Here is a 17,332-nt window from a genome sequence, read left to right as displayed (position 1 = left end):
GGGCAACAAGCAAAATCAGACATGTTTCATGGCTTTTAATTGCATTTGATGGACGTATGTCATTGAGCAAAAGAAGCACAATGAGGCACAAGCATTTGTCTTGACAGAGGAATAGAACACAATCTTCCAACCAAGATTTCCCTAACAAAAGCAAATGCTTTTACTGCAAAAAGTATGGTTACAACGATCCAAGTTGAACATTATGGATGTGAAGTTCCATAGATGCTTTCCAGAGCATGAAATAACATATTTCATGAATCTAAATATTCACAAGAACCGTTGAGCTGCACATTTGTGAAGTACACATAATTTCACAGTAACTTCAGTTTGTTACCTATAGGTTAGTAACAGACGACTAATAGCAAATGCAGCATGCCATGAGTACTACAGTTTAGCCTTTAGATTTTTTAGCAGCGACTTCGCTGCCAATTTTTTGGCAACAGACTTATCAGGACCAGTTCCAATTGCTGAGTAGCTAGTCCCTTCTACCTGAACCTCTGCAACCACCGATGATACTCCATCCTTGTGGGTCTTTGTGTAAGACTTGCTATAAGATTTGCGATCACAAAATTCCTGCAGCTCTTTCACTGGGTCACACTCAACGGTGTCAGGGGTCGCAAGCGGCTCCAGTAGCCGTTTCATGCTCCTCCAAACCACTTCTTTGTCAAATTTGCTGTCAACATAAATTGCAGCAGCTATTGACTCAATAGCATCCCCAAGAACCTGTTTGTTTGTAAATAAGCAGCAGCACAAACTTCAGTCACTGATGAAAAATATAGGATGCTTATGAAAATCGGGAAACTGTGCTCCAGTATAGAAAGCCCACAGAGCAACATCTTAACAACCGTTCCTTTGCACCCTGCACAGTTTTTACATCTCGAATTTGTATTTAAACTCGTATTCTAGTCCAAAGCTAATGAACAGACATCATATTGAAGGGAAAGAGATCCAGTTTTCTAATAAATCAGCATATCCCTGTTAGGTTACATGATTTAATAATTGGATTTAAACATTTGATATCGAAGCAATGATGCCTCAAAGGATGTGCATTTGCATAAGTAAAAAAAATTATGCACATTTTCTCAGTGATAACTGGCAATTTTTGAAACAGTTTTGTCACTGATATTTTACTGATAAAAACAGGGAACTGCACGGTAACCAGTACCAGTCTAGGTTAGGTATTTCTCTCATTTCTCGGTTTTGGCTGTGATGAGCTGGAGTCTGGTGATTTTGTATCCCTATATTGCAGCCATTGAGTGACTGGTATATGTTTTGAGGGGTTTCTGAATGAATATATGAAAATACTAGACCAAGCAAAAGCAGATGTGCGAGAAAACACAGAATGAATAACAGTACGGATCAAAGTCGTCAAATAGAAGGAGACACCTTGGGCAGACCAATGCCTGCTTCCCAACCATGCGATGGACCGGTAAATGGCTGTCCAGATTTCTCAAGGTAGTTAGCCATCCTTTTATGCAGTTCCGACGACATATGAAGAATGTGCTTGTTTAGTCCTGCTTTAGCAGCAGCGTGTGCATAGCAACAGTTGTTGACTGAAGCAGATCTAAGGTTTGTCAACAATTCTGGAGTACATTCAGGGTAATGATTGTAGTAATATATAGTGAACAGATGGTCCAACACAGCATCTCCGAGAAACTCAAGCCTCTGCACAAGGGGGACAAATTTATGAGAACATGATTTACTGGAGCTTGATATAGATTTCAATTCAGTTGAAGTAATATATTCTTCACAGTGCTAGCAATTGAATTTCCATACCAATAGACACCAAGCATAGCAACAGATTTTTTTTTCAAATCTCACGTTCTCACTAGTCACCACAAAATGCTCAGCTAAAATACCCTATTTGTAGTGTCTCACGTTCTCACTAATCACTACCAAATGTATATAACAAAAAAATTGTGGTGTCATCAAGACAACAAGGAGCTCTCATTCTTTCATCAGAGGATAGAAGTGTAGGCTACTATAAACCAGCCAAGTCCACCTTTTTGCACCCCAGTTGTACAAGTGTAGGCTACCATAAATCATCCGGATCCATTTTTGGCACCCCAGTTTCAGTCCACCAACCTAAATCGTTTTAAGTGCATCTAGTAGACCAAATATCATGTCTATTAGACCAAATATCATACAGTATCTAGTATACAAAATGAATCAGATATTATTTCCGTAGACTTCATGCGTCACAAGCAGGCACCTGTCTGCTCAAAATAACACCTAGTGCCATGATACCAGTGTAGCAACTGTGTTTACACCTTTGCAATTGGTGAATGAGTTCTATAAAAGAAAAAAAGAAAACAGGAGCAGCTGAAAATAAGATTGAGAGGTCAAGAGGCTTTCAGATCAACCTGATAGCATGCAGTAGTGCCGGCAATCTGGTATGACCCATGCGTTAATGCTTCCATCAAGAATGAAGGATCCTTGAACTCATAACCTAGAATTATTTCCAAACTTCTGACATTGATGAACTTTTCATAATTTATCACAATCTTCCTTTCAAACGGAATCTTCTGGTGAAATTCTATATCCAATCCTAATGATTTTAGGAAAAGAAATGCAGCCTGTTCTCCAGCGGCACTGAGGTAGGCTCCAATTAAGGCCTCAACTGTATCTGCTATTCTTTTACTTCTAACAGACATTTTACTCAAACTGTACATATCATTGGAGCTTAAACAAAGAGTTTTGCTTCTGCCACATGTGTGGTAACCAAGCCCTGGAATGATCCAACCTTTTGGGTTAAACTCTGCGCCTTGAATGTAACCCTGGCAACCAAGCAGAAGGGGAACTATGTTATCTAGCACTACTATTAAACTAATGATAATAAGTCCAAGTTCTGTGCAGCATGACAAAAAAAAGATGGCCTATTCCGAAAGAAAAAAAGACAGTATGCAACTTTAGCAGTGAATAAACTATGCTGACACGGAGTTTATATTTCATTGCATTAACACGGAATTTGCATGTCATTGCATAATCTGGTCTTAGCCATGTCATATCAGAAAGTAGGAACGGATATACTCCCTCCGTTCCCAAAAAAAATTCTCAACTTTGTCTAGATTAGTTGGTACATAGACATGTTTTATCTATAGGTACATCCGTATCTAGAAAAAGTTGAGAAGCTTTTTTTGTAACAGAGGGAGAGTAGGTTGGAACAGATCAAGGAAACCGTAGAGCTGACCGATGCTAGTGAGGTGAGTATCTGTTGGACAAAACTGCATCCTACCTAGCCCATATTGTTAAAACTGTATCAGTTTTTACATAAACATGGTGCATTGACTATATTTGTCCCTTTGGCCTACAAATTATGATTGGAAACAGAAAATTGAGTTCTTATTTTCGTTAAGGGGGAAAATGCGGAACATTGCTTAATGCTGAGATAGCACTTATAGATTATTTGAAATAGCTTGTCCAAAGAGGGTATAAATATTTGAATGATGGATGTTAACTAATTTGGGGGTTCACAATGCAACATGACAATATCAAGCTCAAATACACTTCAGAACAATAATGAGTAGCTTAAGCAGATTATTAGTAGAAACTTGGATACCACAAGATTGTTGTTGCAGGCCAGCTGGCATAGAGCTGCATTGGAGATCAAGTTTTTCTTCATCTTGGTTAATGTTCCCTCATGATGAAGTGTGTATTTGCAATATAGATGCTGTGTGACGACATACTTGAGGAAAGAATCACCAAGAGTTTCTAATGATTCCTGTGAAAATTCTTCTTGGCATTCCTTGGTTGTTACTGCTTCTAGAACCTGCAACTCGAGGAATGAGTAGTAAATATAACAGAAATTTCAAGCATAAGAAAAGCTCACTTGAAGGAATATAGTGCAAGTAAAAAAATATTCAAAGTCCCCTGTACATTGGCTGCGGCATTGAGGCACTCCAATCATAACATAATATAACAGGAACCAAACAAATCTTAACATTCATCAAGGACTAACCAGTATCACTTGTGCATTACTAAACACCAAAAATATAACCTATGTTTCACAATGGAAAAGTCAAAGCTGCTGTTCTTACTCCATGCTAGTAAAGTAACACGTTCCCATTATCATGAAAGATCTAGTTCCAAGACTTCAGAAAACAGGGGAAATACGAGTTTCCTTCCCATGTAACAATACTAGCAATAAGTTGGATATCAGACAGACAATTTTGATCAGGAAAGAAAAACCTTCAGAGCTGGTATGGCAAACTGCTGCATTCTTGGGCCCAACTGAACCTTCAACTTTGCAGAAAGAAGCAAACATTGGATGCGGTACATTACAGAAGGAATAATTGAGAAGATGAACAAAGTATTAGTGGACACTGGTGACATGACAAGTCTGCAGAGCTCAGGTGGCAACTCAACAGAATATGATGTGCAAGGTTCTGCAAGAAGGAAAGGTATGATGAAGTCAGTCATAGGCTTAGTTGTAACAAACGAGCTCTTCTCATTTAAGCATGATTAAATGGTGAGTTCTAACACATAATGCATGTTTGCGCGGCGGTTTCAGACCACGCGGCCATGGCCGAGGCAATGTTTGATCACTTATCGCTGCCCCTGCCTCAGCCGTCAACGAGCCTTTGGATCCATAGGCTCTGAAGGATCCGTACTGACCAGTTAGGTCCTTGGAAAGGCTTGGACACGCAGTTCACTCAGGATGAGCAGCAGGTAATCGCTACATCCGCCACCCTCTTTAGGAAAGAACGGTGGCTGGGGGTTCGAAGGTCCCAGAGATCACACCCGCCCATGTGGAGGTCATTCCCGCCCGAGCTCGTAAGAGCCAGGCGGTCCGAGAGGCCATCCAAGACCGGCGATGGATCACCGACATTCAAGGTGACTTGAGCCCGCTGGCTATGTGCAATACATTGTGCGCTGGAGGAAGTTCTACGATGTGCACTTCTTGGGGAGCCTTATGCCCTCTTGTGGCACTGGATGCAGGACAGCCAGTTTTCTTCCAGGTCTTGCTAAAAGTTACTTTTTCAAGGACCAGTTTGATCAAGCTCTTGGAAGCTCAACCAGAAGTCCTAGGCACCACATGGGGTGAAGTTCTTCCTATGGCTTGCTTGCCAAGATAGGTGCCGGACGGCAGATCGGTTAGCTAGGAGGGGACTCCAACATGCCCCTCGGTATTATGCAAAATATACATAATTCCTAAGGCCCCTATTTCAGGAGCCTTAAGCATGAACTGCAAAATTCTGTAATAAGTAAAGGTATGATCAAGTTAATCATGAGCGTAGATGTAACAAGCAATCTCTGGTAACTGGAATATGGTCAAACTGTATATTTCTTTTTGTTTTACTGAAAAGTGTATAATACTAACTCAATGTGTGTGTTCCATGATAGTTATGCAAAATATGCAACCCACAGGCTCCCTGCTAGCTCTGCTAGCTAGATAAACTAACTGACTTAAACACACATGCTTCTAATAAAACATAGCATGAGTCAAAACTAACCTTTTTTATTCTTATAATGGCGCTTTTGGAGGAAGTTCCGCACTTCACCAGGTTTACTGGCAGCCAACAGGGGTTGATTTTCATGTGTTAGATTCAGGCCATGCCTGGAAAAGCAAGCAATGAGTGCACAGATACATGTGTAGATAGCTTAAATGAACATGTATGACCCACAAAGATTAACACCAAAAGGACCAACTTATACCTAGTCTTGAAATAGGTTGTGTAGGTAGGGACATTGCCATCACGTAAATGCAGAAGGGATTTGGCATTTAAGTCAAGAAATCCAGTAACTACATACAATTCGTTATTATGAGGGGTACAGACAACGGAATTTTTAAGCAGGCACCTGCACAGAGGACCATCTTTTGTTTGCAGTATATCAACTTGTTTACAAGAATGGCAATGCATCATATCCTTGTTACTAGCATCATAAACTTGCGAGGCTGAGAACTTGATACTACACCAATCAACTTTGCCAGAAACTAAGGGTAGCAGTAGGTAGACAACTCCAATCGACACTTGCATCTCATGGAAGTATTTACTTGCATTGCTGACATCAGGATGGCCTTTATTGACAAGCAAAGAAAGAATAGTAGTCTGAAACCTTCTAGCCATTATTACCTGAAAAAAAAAATTATGTATTCATCAAAAACTAGCACAGAAAAAATTCCATCGATGAGAGAAAGTAAGACCATATAAGAATGATATGATCACAACATAATTCCCAATTTACCTGTTCTTGATTCAGATGAATGATTCCCACATATTTCATAGCAACACTAGCATAGTCTTGCACACCACACAATTGAATTGAGCTAGAGACAAAGTCTGGTCCCAACTCACATTTCACAGCTAAAAGTATGTCATTTGGACAAGAAGTTGTTTTCGAACAGCCTTCCACTGAAATCTTGTAGCAATAATATATTCCAAGACGAGAAAAGGATAACCAATTGTGCACAAATTCTTCTGGGAAGTAGTCAGGATGCTCGTGCTGATATTTCTCAACAACTACATGATGAGCATTAAAGCAATTTTAATGCACAAGGCCAATAAAATAGCATGTATATATTCATATTGAACAAAGTAATTACAGTACACAACAAAATGAAAATACGTTCACATGAGTAACCTTGTACCATACCAATGTCAGGTTCTTCTTCACATGGAAAACCTAATTCTGGTAAGAGATGATCTGTGAGGGCACCGATAGCATGTAGTTCTCGGCAGGCCTTAAGACAAACTGCCTTCTTGAGGATGGAAACTTCTCCTTCTATATTAACAATCTGTACAGGACTGCTCTTGGGGAGGTACAGGGTGCAAGTTCCCAATGCCTTGTCAATACTAAATCTTGGCAGAGGTTGAAAATATCTAACATAAAGAAATATGATCCGTGAGAAAAATAAGATACTTGTGTCAGATAATGCTTTGCAGTATGAAGCAAAAGGAAACCATAATTTAAGGAACAGAAAACAGACTCATCGGATGGGAGCTTCGAGCAGAAAAAATAGATAGACTTGACACTGGAGTTCATAGTCACAATTGCTCCAGTAGATTCAACATGGTAATGATCTTCTTCACACAGGGTGTTCTGAAGTGGTTTACACATAGAAGATGCAAGCCTCAGAGATGCTTCCCGCATCATTTGCCCGCTTCCAAGAAACTTTTCTATCTTAGAACGGGCCTTTGCATCCCCCCTGATACAGAAACACAGTCATCATTATGTTATGTAGCATGCCAAAAATATTAAAGTAATGATGAGAACAAAGGTAAAGCAGGGGTTATCCTGCAATTCAAAATGGAAACAGATACTAATAAATCAACTTTAGACCAGCTTGAGTATAGCATTTTGTCACCGTAGCACGAATCCGCATTGCGTAAGTAAATAGGAAAATGTGATCAGTAGGAGTAGAATTCACAGCTCTGATCAAACTACTGAATCGGAAATCATAAGCACTGACTAGTTTCCACAAATAATTGAGCCACAATTGGGATGGTTTTATACTCAAGCTTGAACAATCATCTCGACTGGAAACCAATTCATACCTTATGTTATAGTTACCTGCAGTTCATATACAAATCTGATAGGGAACACTAGCCAAATTAAGATTTGAATGAAAAAGCAAAGAAGCGGCTTATAAACGTCCCATTGTTTCAGGTATCACCATATCAGGATTTGAAATCACACCGGCAGTCACATCAAGCCATCTCGAAATATTAAGTAAACAGTAGCATCAACACCTAGCTAGGTATGCTTAATCCAATATAAACAATTGAATTGAGAAAATGGAAAAGGCACCGAGTAATATAGGTAAACAACTATTTAGTGGAACTAACCAAGGGTTCTTTAGTCAGCACATGCTATTCAACTGATGAAATAGGAAAAGCAGTGGATAAAAAATTTAAATTCCATGAAGATGAACAATTCAATAAAACTTGCACTTGAAACGAAAAATAGCAACAAAATTGAAAGGCATGCCTTCTAACAAGCAAAACATAGTCAGAGTTTGGCATCCTAGCTCGACCACGTGACTGTATAAACCCGCGTGCAGTTGCTGGCAGATCAAAGCGGATCACTAAGTGACAACTTGGCACATCCACACCCTCCTCCAAAACTTGTGTGGCCACAATTATATGTACCTACAAAAACTTCTTTTCTTATCAGAGCATTATCATATCATTACCATAGTGTGAGCACGGAAACAGCATTAATGACAAACCTTTCCTCCTCGAAAGGAGTCAACAATTTCCGTTTGTTTATTCCTACTCTGATGGTGCAACAAAGATCTGTTTCCTGCAATGTGTTTAACAATCCGGCCAGACATTTGACTGATAGTGGACAGTAGGGACTCCAATACAATGCTTGTAATAACTCTCTCGACAAATACAATGCATCTTAAGTCTTCCATATGCCTGAGAGAGAGAGACATACAGACAGAGTAGTTATTATTTACATATTTGACTAAACTAAGTAAATTAGCTTAATGAGAAACTACACATGCATGAAAAAGTTTCTGTCTAGTCACTGAATTCGTACATAATGAAGGAACTATTCACATTGAGAGTGACCATGTTACATGTTTATGTAAGTTATGCACTGTAACATAGCCATCCCTTTTGCAATATCTCTGTTTACCGTTATTTTTTCTGGGTAATATTTTGCAGAATCGACTCCGTTTATACCTAGGTCCCACTTTTTACTGGTCATTTCACCGGACTAAAACTGAAAGTTCATGGCTTGAAATAAACTAATTAGACTAAATGAGTAAAGAACACTGTTGTTCACCACATTCTATATAGATCATTTATATGTGTCTGTTGTTGAAACGATCATGGATCATACCAGGATAACTAGACTAGACTACAGAAATACCAATATCTTGGTTGGTGTGGATCATAAGTTTAAAATGCTTATTAGGGTGGGAGCGCTTGCCGTTATTTGTTCACTCTGGCTATGTAGAAAGGACAAGGTTTTTAATGATAAAAATTCTTCTCTCATGCAGGTTATCTACCGGTGCACAGCTTTGCTCCGTTCATGGTCGTCTCTACAGCATGTGGGAATCGCAACCCGTTTATGGAGGTGTCTACTCGGTTGGAGGACATGATGAGGGATATTTTTATCCAACATGGATGGCAGCTTAGTCTTCGGATTGGCCCTCCATCTCCTTAGGCGCCAATGCAGTTTTCTTTGAGGATTACTTGTATTGCGCCTCTTTTTTATTTTATCTTTTTGTATGTTTTGGATTTCAGCAGCTGTGTGCATCCCAGTTATGCATAGGCCTGGTGTAATGCTTAAACCTTTTGAGTAATAAAGCGCCCTTTATCGAAAAAAATATAAACTCTTGATTCATTGCTTGATTGATACGGGGTACAAGTCCTCTTATATAGGGAGATAAATGACTTGGATCTCGATTCCCCAGTAATCATATCTGTCCTAACTACTGGGATCTTATCATTTATTTAAACATCTTATTCTCTACTTGGATTATAAAGGCATATGACAGTTGTAGCATAGCCAATGCAATTTTGAAGGGAGTAAATATTTGAACTAGTATAGCATACTAAATATAAGGTCCAAGTATTTTATCACCTGTACTCCAGAAGAAATTGGACAAGACAATGAACTTTATGTGTCAATAGCCCATCTTGCAAATCGGCTACAAAATCTTCACCAATATGACCTATGAAAATAGCAGGGGATCAAAAAAAAAGTGTGACAGTTAACTTTGATTTTTAACAGACTTTTAACAGATGGATGCCACCTATGGTTTCATTTCAAGTTAGGATCACGTCTGTCATAAGTGAATCTTGATTTGGTATCCTATAATATTTTGATTGATGGACAGATACCAGATGCTATACAACATGAAAAGCAAAACCATGTAACATTTCATGGACAGATACCAGATGTGATATGATACAACGTGAAAAGCAAAACAATGCACTGTGTGGTGTGCCAAACAATCAGTAAAATGGTTTATCGATGGATAATGATTTTGAGTTACCAGGAACAGCATTGGCAGCGTAATCTTACATCAAATTACTCATACGAAGTTGAGTTCGAGAAAATGGTATGTTGAATAAACAAAAAATAATGGCAACTGCACGTCTACCTCTTGTTGAAAAACATGAGAGTTCCCTGTATACTTCTTCACTGTAGTTTCTCACAAAGCCTTCAACATTTTTATCCAGCTTTTCATCACCCCAGAAAGGTAAGAATTGTTCGTTAGTTGTTGACTGCACCTCAGCTGCCTGAAAAAAAAAGGTTAAGGCGTTTCAGGACTATGCAAATGTAATACAGGCATGCATCATCATATGTCCTCACCTTTGCCGCCAGCCATACTCCCAGATTAGCTGTGCAATATAAGAATGTCTTGTGTAATTTGGATATCCCTTTCTTCGCGTTTTCCAGAGATGAGCCATATAGGTTTGCGTTTGCCTTCAAGACTTCGAAGTGCTAAGAGAATGTAAACATGTTAAGTAAGTTACTGAAAGTGTTACAAGACAAGTAAGTTCAGAAAGTTATATTGCACCACCACAAGATTCCTTGGATGATTGATTGGTGGACAACCAGGCATAAGCAAACCCTGACCACAAAGGACTTTGACTACATTGCTGTGTTCATGGTGTGGTTGATGTGGAAGGAATAGCAGGGTGTTCCAGGATGAGGCCACAACCTCCTTCTCGGTTTGCAACAATTTTATTTTCCATTCTGCGTTTTTTCATGCGCCTGCGGTGGCAGCGGCCAATGGTGTATGCCCCAAAGTCTTGTATCTATGTTGCTTCTCTTAATGAAAATATGTGCAGAAGGTTTATATGGGGTCAGTGGCTTATTTCAGCTTCTTTGTTATTAGTAAATACTCCCTCCGTATGGAAATAAGTGACTCAACTTTGTCTAGATACGGATGTGTATCTGGGCGCATTTTAGTGTGTAGATACATCCGTATTTAGACAAAGTTGAGTCACTTATTTCCGAATGGAGGTTGTAGCATGGAAGTTGGGGGTGTCAACTAAACCAAGGCAACGATGGACGGACTAAAATTAGACTTTTCGTAATATATGAATTCCATGCAAATAAATATCATAGTTTGTCTCAACCAAATCATAAAACCAGAGTGCATATCAGTGACTCAAATTCCAGAAAGTAATATGAAGTTTACTACCAAGATATCTAACTTTGTCATTTGTCTTTCGACTAAATTAAAGTCAGAGTGCAAAATCAATGACTCAAAGTCCACAAAGTAATATGTAGTTGTTTAACCATGAGATAACAAAGGCAGAATATATTGTTCAAAAAATAATTAGATGAATCATGCAAAATGAAAAATTTCCAAACAGAAATGATGTACCCTCCGTCTCATGAAACTTGTATCAACTTGTCTAGATACATCCAAATTTTAGACAAAATTAAGACATCTTTCATGTGACAGAGGAAGTAGTATTCAAGTTTAGGAAGTGTGGCAACACCCCATAAAATAAGTTTTAAAAAGGTTAGGGAGACAAATTCGCGTGTGTCATCAAATCTAGTTAACTCTAGTATATTGTATCCTTCCAGATTGGGGGTAGTTAGAGAGCATGTCACGAAATGCATTGCACACGAGCATTCGGTTGGTACAGGATGAGTGACACCAAACCAATTAACCCAATAGTAATTGTGCTTATTTGCTTGAAACTTTGTCTGGCGAGCAAAGTGAGCTGAACAATTTGAACTTTGAAGAAATCACACATAGGACAAACACCATACCTTTTCTTTCAATCTTTCCAAACAACTCTTAATATGGTTATATGTGTTGGATGGAATGATAGAAGAATCGTAATGCACGATCTGCGTAGTAGCAAGCGGTAGGTAATCCGATAAAGTTGATTGATTATCAACTGTGTACACCTTCAACAGAAAAATGAACAAAAGCTTTCCTTATGTGACTAAATTAGGAACAATGATAATGTTAGGTACAAGGAAGGGTACAGGGAACATGTGCATTCTTATATAGCCTGACCTTCGAATTCAGTAGATTTTCGAGATCAAAGATTTGTTTGGAGTAGACTTCTGGCTGTTTATCTATGAAAGGAATATCATGACAGATTTGGTCAATCTGAGAGGGAATTTATTGAAAAGATAATCTGAGAGGATGTAAAAGACATATAAGAGTTTATAGCTTCGCCCTTACTTTTGGTATCTGTGGGCGAAGCAGTCATCCCAAATATCCTCGGCAGAGGGTCCTGTGGTCTGGAATTTAGCTGTGGGTGGTAGAATTCCTACAATGAAAGGAAACTGAATGATTTTACTAAATTGGTTAGTCAACGGGAAAAATATGAAAAGATAAGGCTTGGACTGGAATGACAAATGTCGCAAAAGTACAGGTGGCCAAATGAGCAGTTGTAACTTTAGGGACCTTGAGAATGCACGCATAGGGGTAATTTCCTTTAGCGCGGTGGCACTCGTCGAATATGAGCAGCGCGATGTCCTGTAGGCGGAAGAAGCTGTGGAGCAGGTTGTCGAGGAGGATCTGCGGCGTCATGACGAGCACCTCGGCGTCGTCCACCACACGGCGCCAGGTTGCGGCGTTCCAGAAGTCGACGCCCATGTCCCCGGTGAACTTGGATACGCGGAGGTCGGTATGCGCCTGGACGACCCGCGCCTGCTGCTCGACGAGCACGCGGTTGGGGACGAGGAAGACGGCGAAGTCCCGTGCCGGCTTCCGCACGCGGTGCGCGTAGGCGCGCAGCAGCATCCCCGCGATGAGCGTCTTCCCGGCCCCCGTGTCCAGGAAAACCACCGTGTTCCCGCTCATCGCCCGCTCAAGCGCCTCCAGCTGGTACCTGCACAGGACAGGAGCACGCATTGGCCGCACGCACATCGGTGGCGGTTCGTAGGCGTGCGGCGGAAGGAACAACACTCACCATCTCGGTAGCGTCTGCTGGTCCTCCGTCGGTGCGGCGGCGGCGGCGGGGTCATCCATGGTGGTGACGGATGGCATTTTTGGGGTTGGGGCACAATGGGGGGGCGGCGCCGCGGCGGTGCACGGGTGAATCTGGTTGGTGCGCGCGTGGGGTTTGATTTGGTGAGGCGGGGCAGCGGGTAATTAAGGCGCAGCGGAGATTTTGCTGCTTGGCAGTTTGACTCGAGGAAGAAGATGGGGGAGGGAGACGATGGCCGTTTCGTTTCGCGTCAGACGAAGAGGCATGTTTGGTTGCTCGCGAAGAGGTTTCTCGCACGCCTGCGGAGAAGAATTTGACCTGTTTGCTTGTCGTGCTCGTACTGCACAAGTTTTAAAGCAGCTCAAATATTAGCCCGTGAGGCACGCTAGATTTGGGCATTGTCACATGTGCAGGTCCTCCCAAAAATTATCTCAGTGGAACAATCTGCTTTTGTCCCGGGGCAACTCATAACGGACAACATTATTGCAGCATGTGATGTTTACACTTCATGATGTGGCAGAGAGCGAAGAATTTTTTTATTGCGCTTTGAAGTTGGATATGTAGAAGGCATATGACACAGTTGAGTGGAGTTATTTGAAGGAAATGATGCACAAACTTGCGTTTTGTTAGAGATGGACAGATATGATAATGAGGATGGTATCATATGTTTCGTTCTCTATTTTGTCTAAAGGTTTTCCTCTGGAAAGTTTCAAGCCAACGAGAGGGATCCGACAGGGTAACCCTATATCATCTTATCTCTTTTTGGTAGAAGTAGAGGGCCTTCTGTGCTTGTTAAAACATTCAAGTCGGTCATCGAACCTCGAAGGAAATAAAGGTGGCATCATCTGCCCCGACAGTAAACCACCTCCTATTTGCGGATGACAGCATGTTGCTTTTCAAGAAGAGTGAAGATGGTGCTAGGGAGGTCCATGAGTTCCTAAACGCTTATTGTATGGCGTCAGGTCAAAGAATTAATAGGGAAAAGCCGTAGAAGTTTTTTTAGTAAAGGTTGTCCTAACTCTGTGAAGGAACAAGTGAAAGTTAAAGTGGAAATGCAAATTGAGTCCCTAAATGTGAAATACCTAGGGATGCCTTCTGATGTTGGGAGATCTAAGAATGGTTCTTTCAAATTTTAGAAGACAGGACAACTTCTGTCAGTAGGCGGAAAGGAAATTCTGATCAAAGCGGTTCCGACTTTTTCTATGTCGTGTTTCCGACTACCAAGGGGTTTATGTCTTCATTTCAATTCATTGAACCGTAATTTCTTGTGGGGAAGTAAGGAAGGAAAGCAAAGGACTTTTTGGGTGTCATGGGACGTTATGACAAGCCCAAAATACATGGGCGGTCTCGGTTTCAGGGATATTGAGTTGTTTAATCTAGCTCTGTTAGCGAAGCAAGCATTGAGAGTTTTGCAAGATCTAGAGTCACTTAGTGCCTGGTTGATGAAGGCCATAAATTTCCCTGGAGGTGATTTCTTATCAACATATGAAAGAGCAAGGTCTATACCCCGTGTTTTGTGTGTTTGATAACAACACTTGAATGAATTTAACCGTGTGCATAGATTGTCTTTGATAGATTTGCAGGTGCACGGTGCCCTCGCTGAACACGTCATGATCGGAGGACTGAAGCGTAGCTTATAGGTTTTCTGGTTTTGTGTGTGTGTCGCGAGGTGACGTGGTTGGAGAGGGAAAGAGAAAATCAGCAGATTCTGCCTGACCGGTACTGCCGGTACCATTAGCGGTAGTACCGCTACCCTACTGGTACCGCCCTGAGGTACCGCTCTGGGTATTTGCACTGAATTCTCCCACAGAGTGCGTTACGGTACCTCTACGGTACCATGAGCGGTAGTACCGCTTACGAGCGGTAGTACCACCTTGGTACCGCTTAGGTACCGTAACACAAGTTACGGCACTACCGCGTTGGTACCGCCAAGGTGCCGCGAGGAGTCCGGGGCTCACAGAGGTCGTTGCGGTACCTCAAGCGGTACCGCCAGCGGTACTACTGCTGTGAGCCCACGTGGTGAATCTGTGGAGTATATTCGAACCCAGAGCGGTACTACCGCTTGCCCAAGCGGTAGTACCGGTCGTGCGGGATCTGAGCATAACGGTTGGATTTGGAGGGAACTATAAAAAGGCCCCTTCTTACCCAGCTCGTTTTGATCTCTTCTCTCTCTCCTCCATTGTTGTTGAGCTCAAACCTTGAGGATCTCCCCATCCACCCAACCAATCTTGCCCAAACTTTGTGGAGTGGTGGAGGAGGCCCCGATCTATAGTTCTACCAAGAGAGATTTCACCAATACTTGCTAGTCCTTAGTGGATCTTGGTGTTAGGGTTCCTATGGTGGGATCTTGGAGGAAGTGCTCCTATGGAGGCTAGCTTGGAGTTGTGCTAGCCCCATAGGGTGTTGGGAGCCTCCGTGTTGTGGAGCTCGCCCCAACCTTGTGAAGGAACCACCGCTTCGACCGGTGCCTTAGTGGAGAAGGGGGAGCCCCTTTGTGGAGCTCTCTCGAGGAAGAAGGTGATGCCTTCCTTCGTGGTGTGGCCGTCTAGCCTTCGTGGCTAGCACCTCCTCAACGCAGACGTACTCCCTTTTATGGGAGGAACTGCGGGAAACAAACCTCGCCTCGTCTCCGCGCTCCCTGGTTGTCCCGCTCCTCAACTTTATTATCTTGCTTGGTTCCTTTGCTTGTTGCACTAGCCTAGGATCATACTAGGGTCACCTCGAACATCAAAGCTGTCACCTTTACTTCCGCGTTGCACTAAAATTGAAAAAGGATAAAAATTGCGTAGCGCCCATTCACCCCCCCCCCCCCCCCCTCTTGTTCGCTACGATCCATTCAATTGGTATCAGAACAAGGTTTTCTTGCTCGGGCTTTACCGCCTAAGAAATGGCCGAACAAGAGGCGGCCGAGAATGGGTCCCTTCCCGGTGAGCTACCACCTCCACCATGTACCGTCAATAGCACAACGGCTACGTTGGATGACCTCAAGAAATTGGAGTCATCCATCGTTAACCAAATGAAGGCTATGATGATGGAGTTGGTAGCTCCAAAACCAACCCCTACCATAGATCCTAAGGCAAGTTCCGAGGTTCCCCCATCCAAAGCTACTTCATTTCCTCTTATTGATTTTGTCGCTCAATCGACGAAAAACCAACAAGAGGAAGGGCTTGGGGAAGCCGACACTTCTTCAAAAGGGAAGGATGAACCACCGGTTGCGGGACAATTAAGAGGTAATCATGCGGTGCCTCCACCAAGTTATTACACCATAAATGTCCCAATACATATGCATCATATTTTGTCTCATGGCTCACCACCGCTACTTCAATCCAATAGCTTTGAAAATTGGCAATTCTTAATGCGTTCTCATGTGCGCAGCGCATCTACCGAGCTTTGGCGCATCATCGAGGAAGGCTATTCACCACGAGACCCAAAGAAATTGACTAGAAGAGAAGTGGTGGATGACCAACTCAACGCCACCGCCATCAACATGATTCACATGGCCGTCACACCCAAGGACCGTGCTCACATCCGCTCTCTCAAGACCGCCAAGGAAGCATGGGATAAACTCAACAAGCTCTTCCTCGGAAATGAGAGCATTAAAATCTCTCGTTTCGATGAAGTGAACAACATGGCCGACAACTTTGTCATGAACGAGGGAGAATCTTCGGAAGAGATGTACCGTCGCCTCATTGCTCTTGCCGTGCAAATGCAAGATCTTGGAGCAACGTTTGTGGATGACCATTGGATCAAAAGGAAGTTCTACAATGCTCTCCCCCATATGAGGAAGTGAAGTTGACGGCCATCCGCCAAAAGGCCTCCTTCCGTGCTATGACATCCGATGAAGTCCTTAGTTAAGTCATCGCTTTGGACATCTCCAACAAGAATGTGGAGGGTCTCGTTGCTCGTGCTCACAACACTCGCAAGCCCAAACCCTTGCATTGAAGATAAGGGAGCGTGAAGCAAGTGAGAGCGATGAGGATCCCATGGAGTGGAGTCCGGATGATCTCAAGACAAACTACCATGAGCACATGGCTCTCGCTGCAAAGAGTTTTTGGGATGGGAACAAGTCAAGAGGCTCAAGACCAAGAGGAAGCTCAAGATATTCACCTCGTGACTCTCCAAGAAACTTTTCCAAGAGCCCAAGGGAGGGGCAAAGAGGGAGAACGTGCTACAATTGCAGCGACAAAAGTCACTTCGTCGCGGATTGTATCTATGAGAGAAGGGAAGATAACGGTGGAAGGCTTGTCCGCAAGGACAAGTTCAAATCTCTCTCCAAAGGGTTCTCCAAGTTCTCCTCCAAGCCCGGTGACGCCAAGGTCTCCTTCACCAAGAAGCCTCGAGCTTTCATTATACGTGAGGAGTATTCCTCTAATGATGGTGAAGGGCATGAAGACAAGAACTCGAACAAGGAAGAGGAGGGAGTGGCCGCCATCGCCATCTCCACTCCCAACACCTCCCTCTTC

The 17,332-nt window shown here is 42.3% G+C and overlaps 1 protein-coding gene and 1 long non-coding RNA gene across 4 annotated transcripts; one reads left to right on the top strand and one right to left on the bottom strand.

The window, feature by feature from the left end:
* Window positions 1-118: 118 nt before the first annotated feature.
* Window positions 119-13,063, bottom strand: LOC127323248 (endoribonuclease Dicer homolog 2a). 3 transcript variants are annotated; one of them, XM_051351414.2, is made up of 20 exons: window positions 12,852-13,063; window positions 12,344-12,770; window positions 12,119-12,206; window positions 11,948-12,009; window positions 11,695-11,835; window positions 10,276-10,407; window positions 10,064-10,202; window positions 9,541-9,631; window positions 8,171-8,363; window positions 7,930-8,090; window positions 6,929-7,147; window positions 6,595-6,821; window positions 6,187-6,461; window positions 5,656-6,074; window positions 5,454-5,557; window positions 4,189-4,385; window positions 3,560-3,769; window positions 2,364-2,777; window positions 1,387-1,665; window positions 119-723 (listed from the first exon to the last, which is right to left on the bottom strand). In XM_051351414.2, exons 1-20 carry the CDS (start codon window positions 12,926-12,928, stop codon window positions 385-387), a joined length of 4,194 nt encoding a protein of 1,397 aa, XP_051207374.1. In that variant the 5' UTR covers window positions 12,929-13,063; the 3' UTR covers window positions 119-384. The 3 variants fall into 3 exon arrangements, with proteins under 3 accessions (XP_051207374.1, XP_051207375.1, XP_051207376.1); XM_051351415.2 differs by having other exon boundaries at window positions 5,800-6,074; XM_051351416.2 differs by lacking the exon at window positions 12,852-13,063 and having other exon boundaries at window positions 12,119-12,222; window positions 12,344-12,477.
* LOC127323251 (uncharacterized) lies at window positions 4,266-9,120 on the top strand. The gene is made up of 3 exons (XR_007865480.2): window positions 4,266-4,400; window positions 4,511-5,210; window positions 8,954-9,120. It is a non-coding gene; the product is annotated as an uncharacterized lncRNA (long non-coding RNA).
* Window positions 13,064-17,332: the final 4,269 nt, after the last annotated feature.

This window comes from Lolium perenne, chromosome 4 (assembly GCF_019359855.2).
Source record: "Lolium perenne isolate Kyuss_39 chromosome 4, Kyuss_2.0, whole genome shotgun sequence".
In the NCBI taxonomy this organism is placed as follows: domain Eukaryota; kingdom Viridiplantae; phylum Streptophyta; class Magnoliopsida; order Poales; family Poaceae; genus Lolium; species Lolium perenne.
This window is presented reverse-complemented; position numbering and strand designations above follow the sequence as displayed.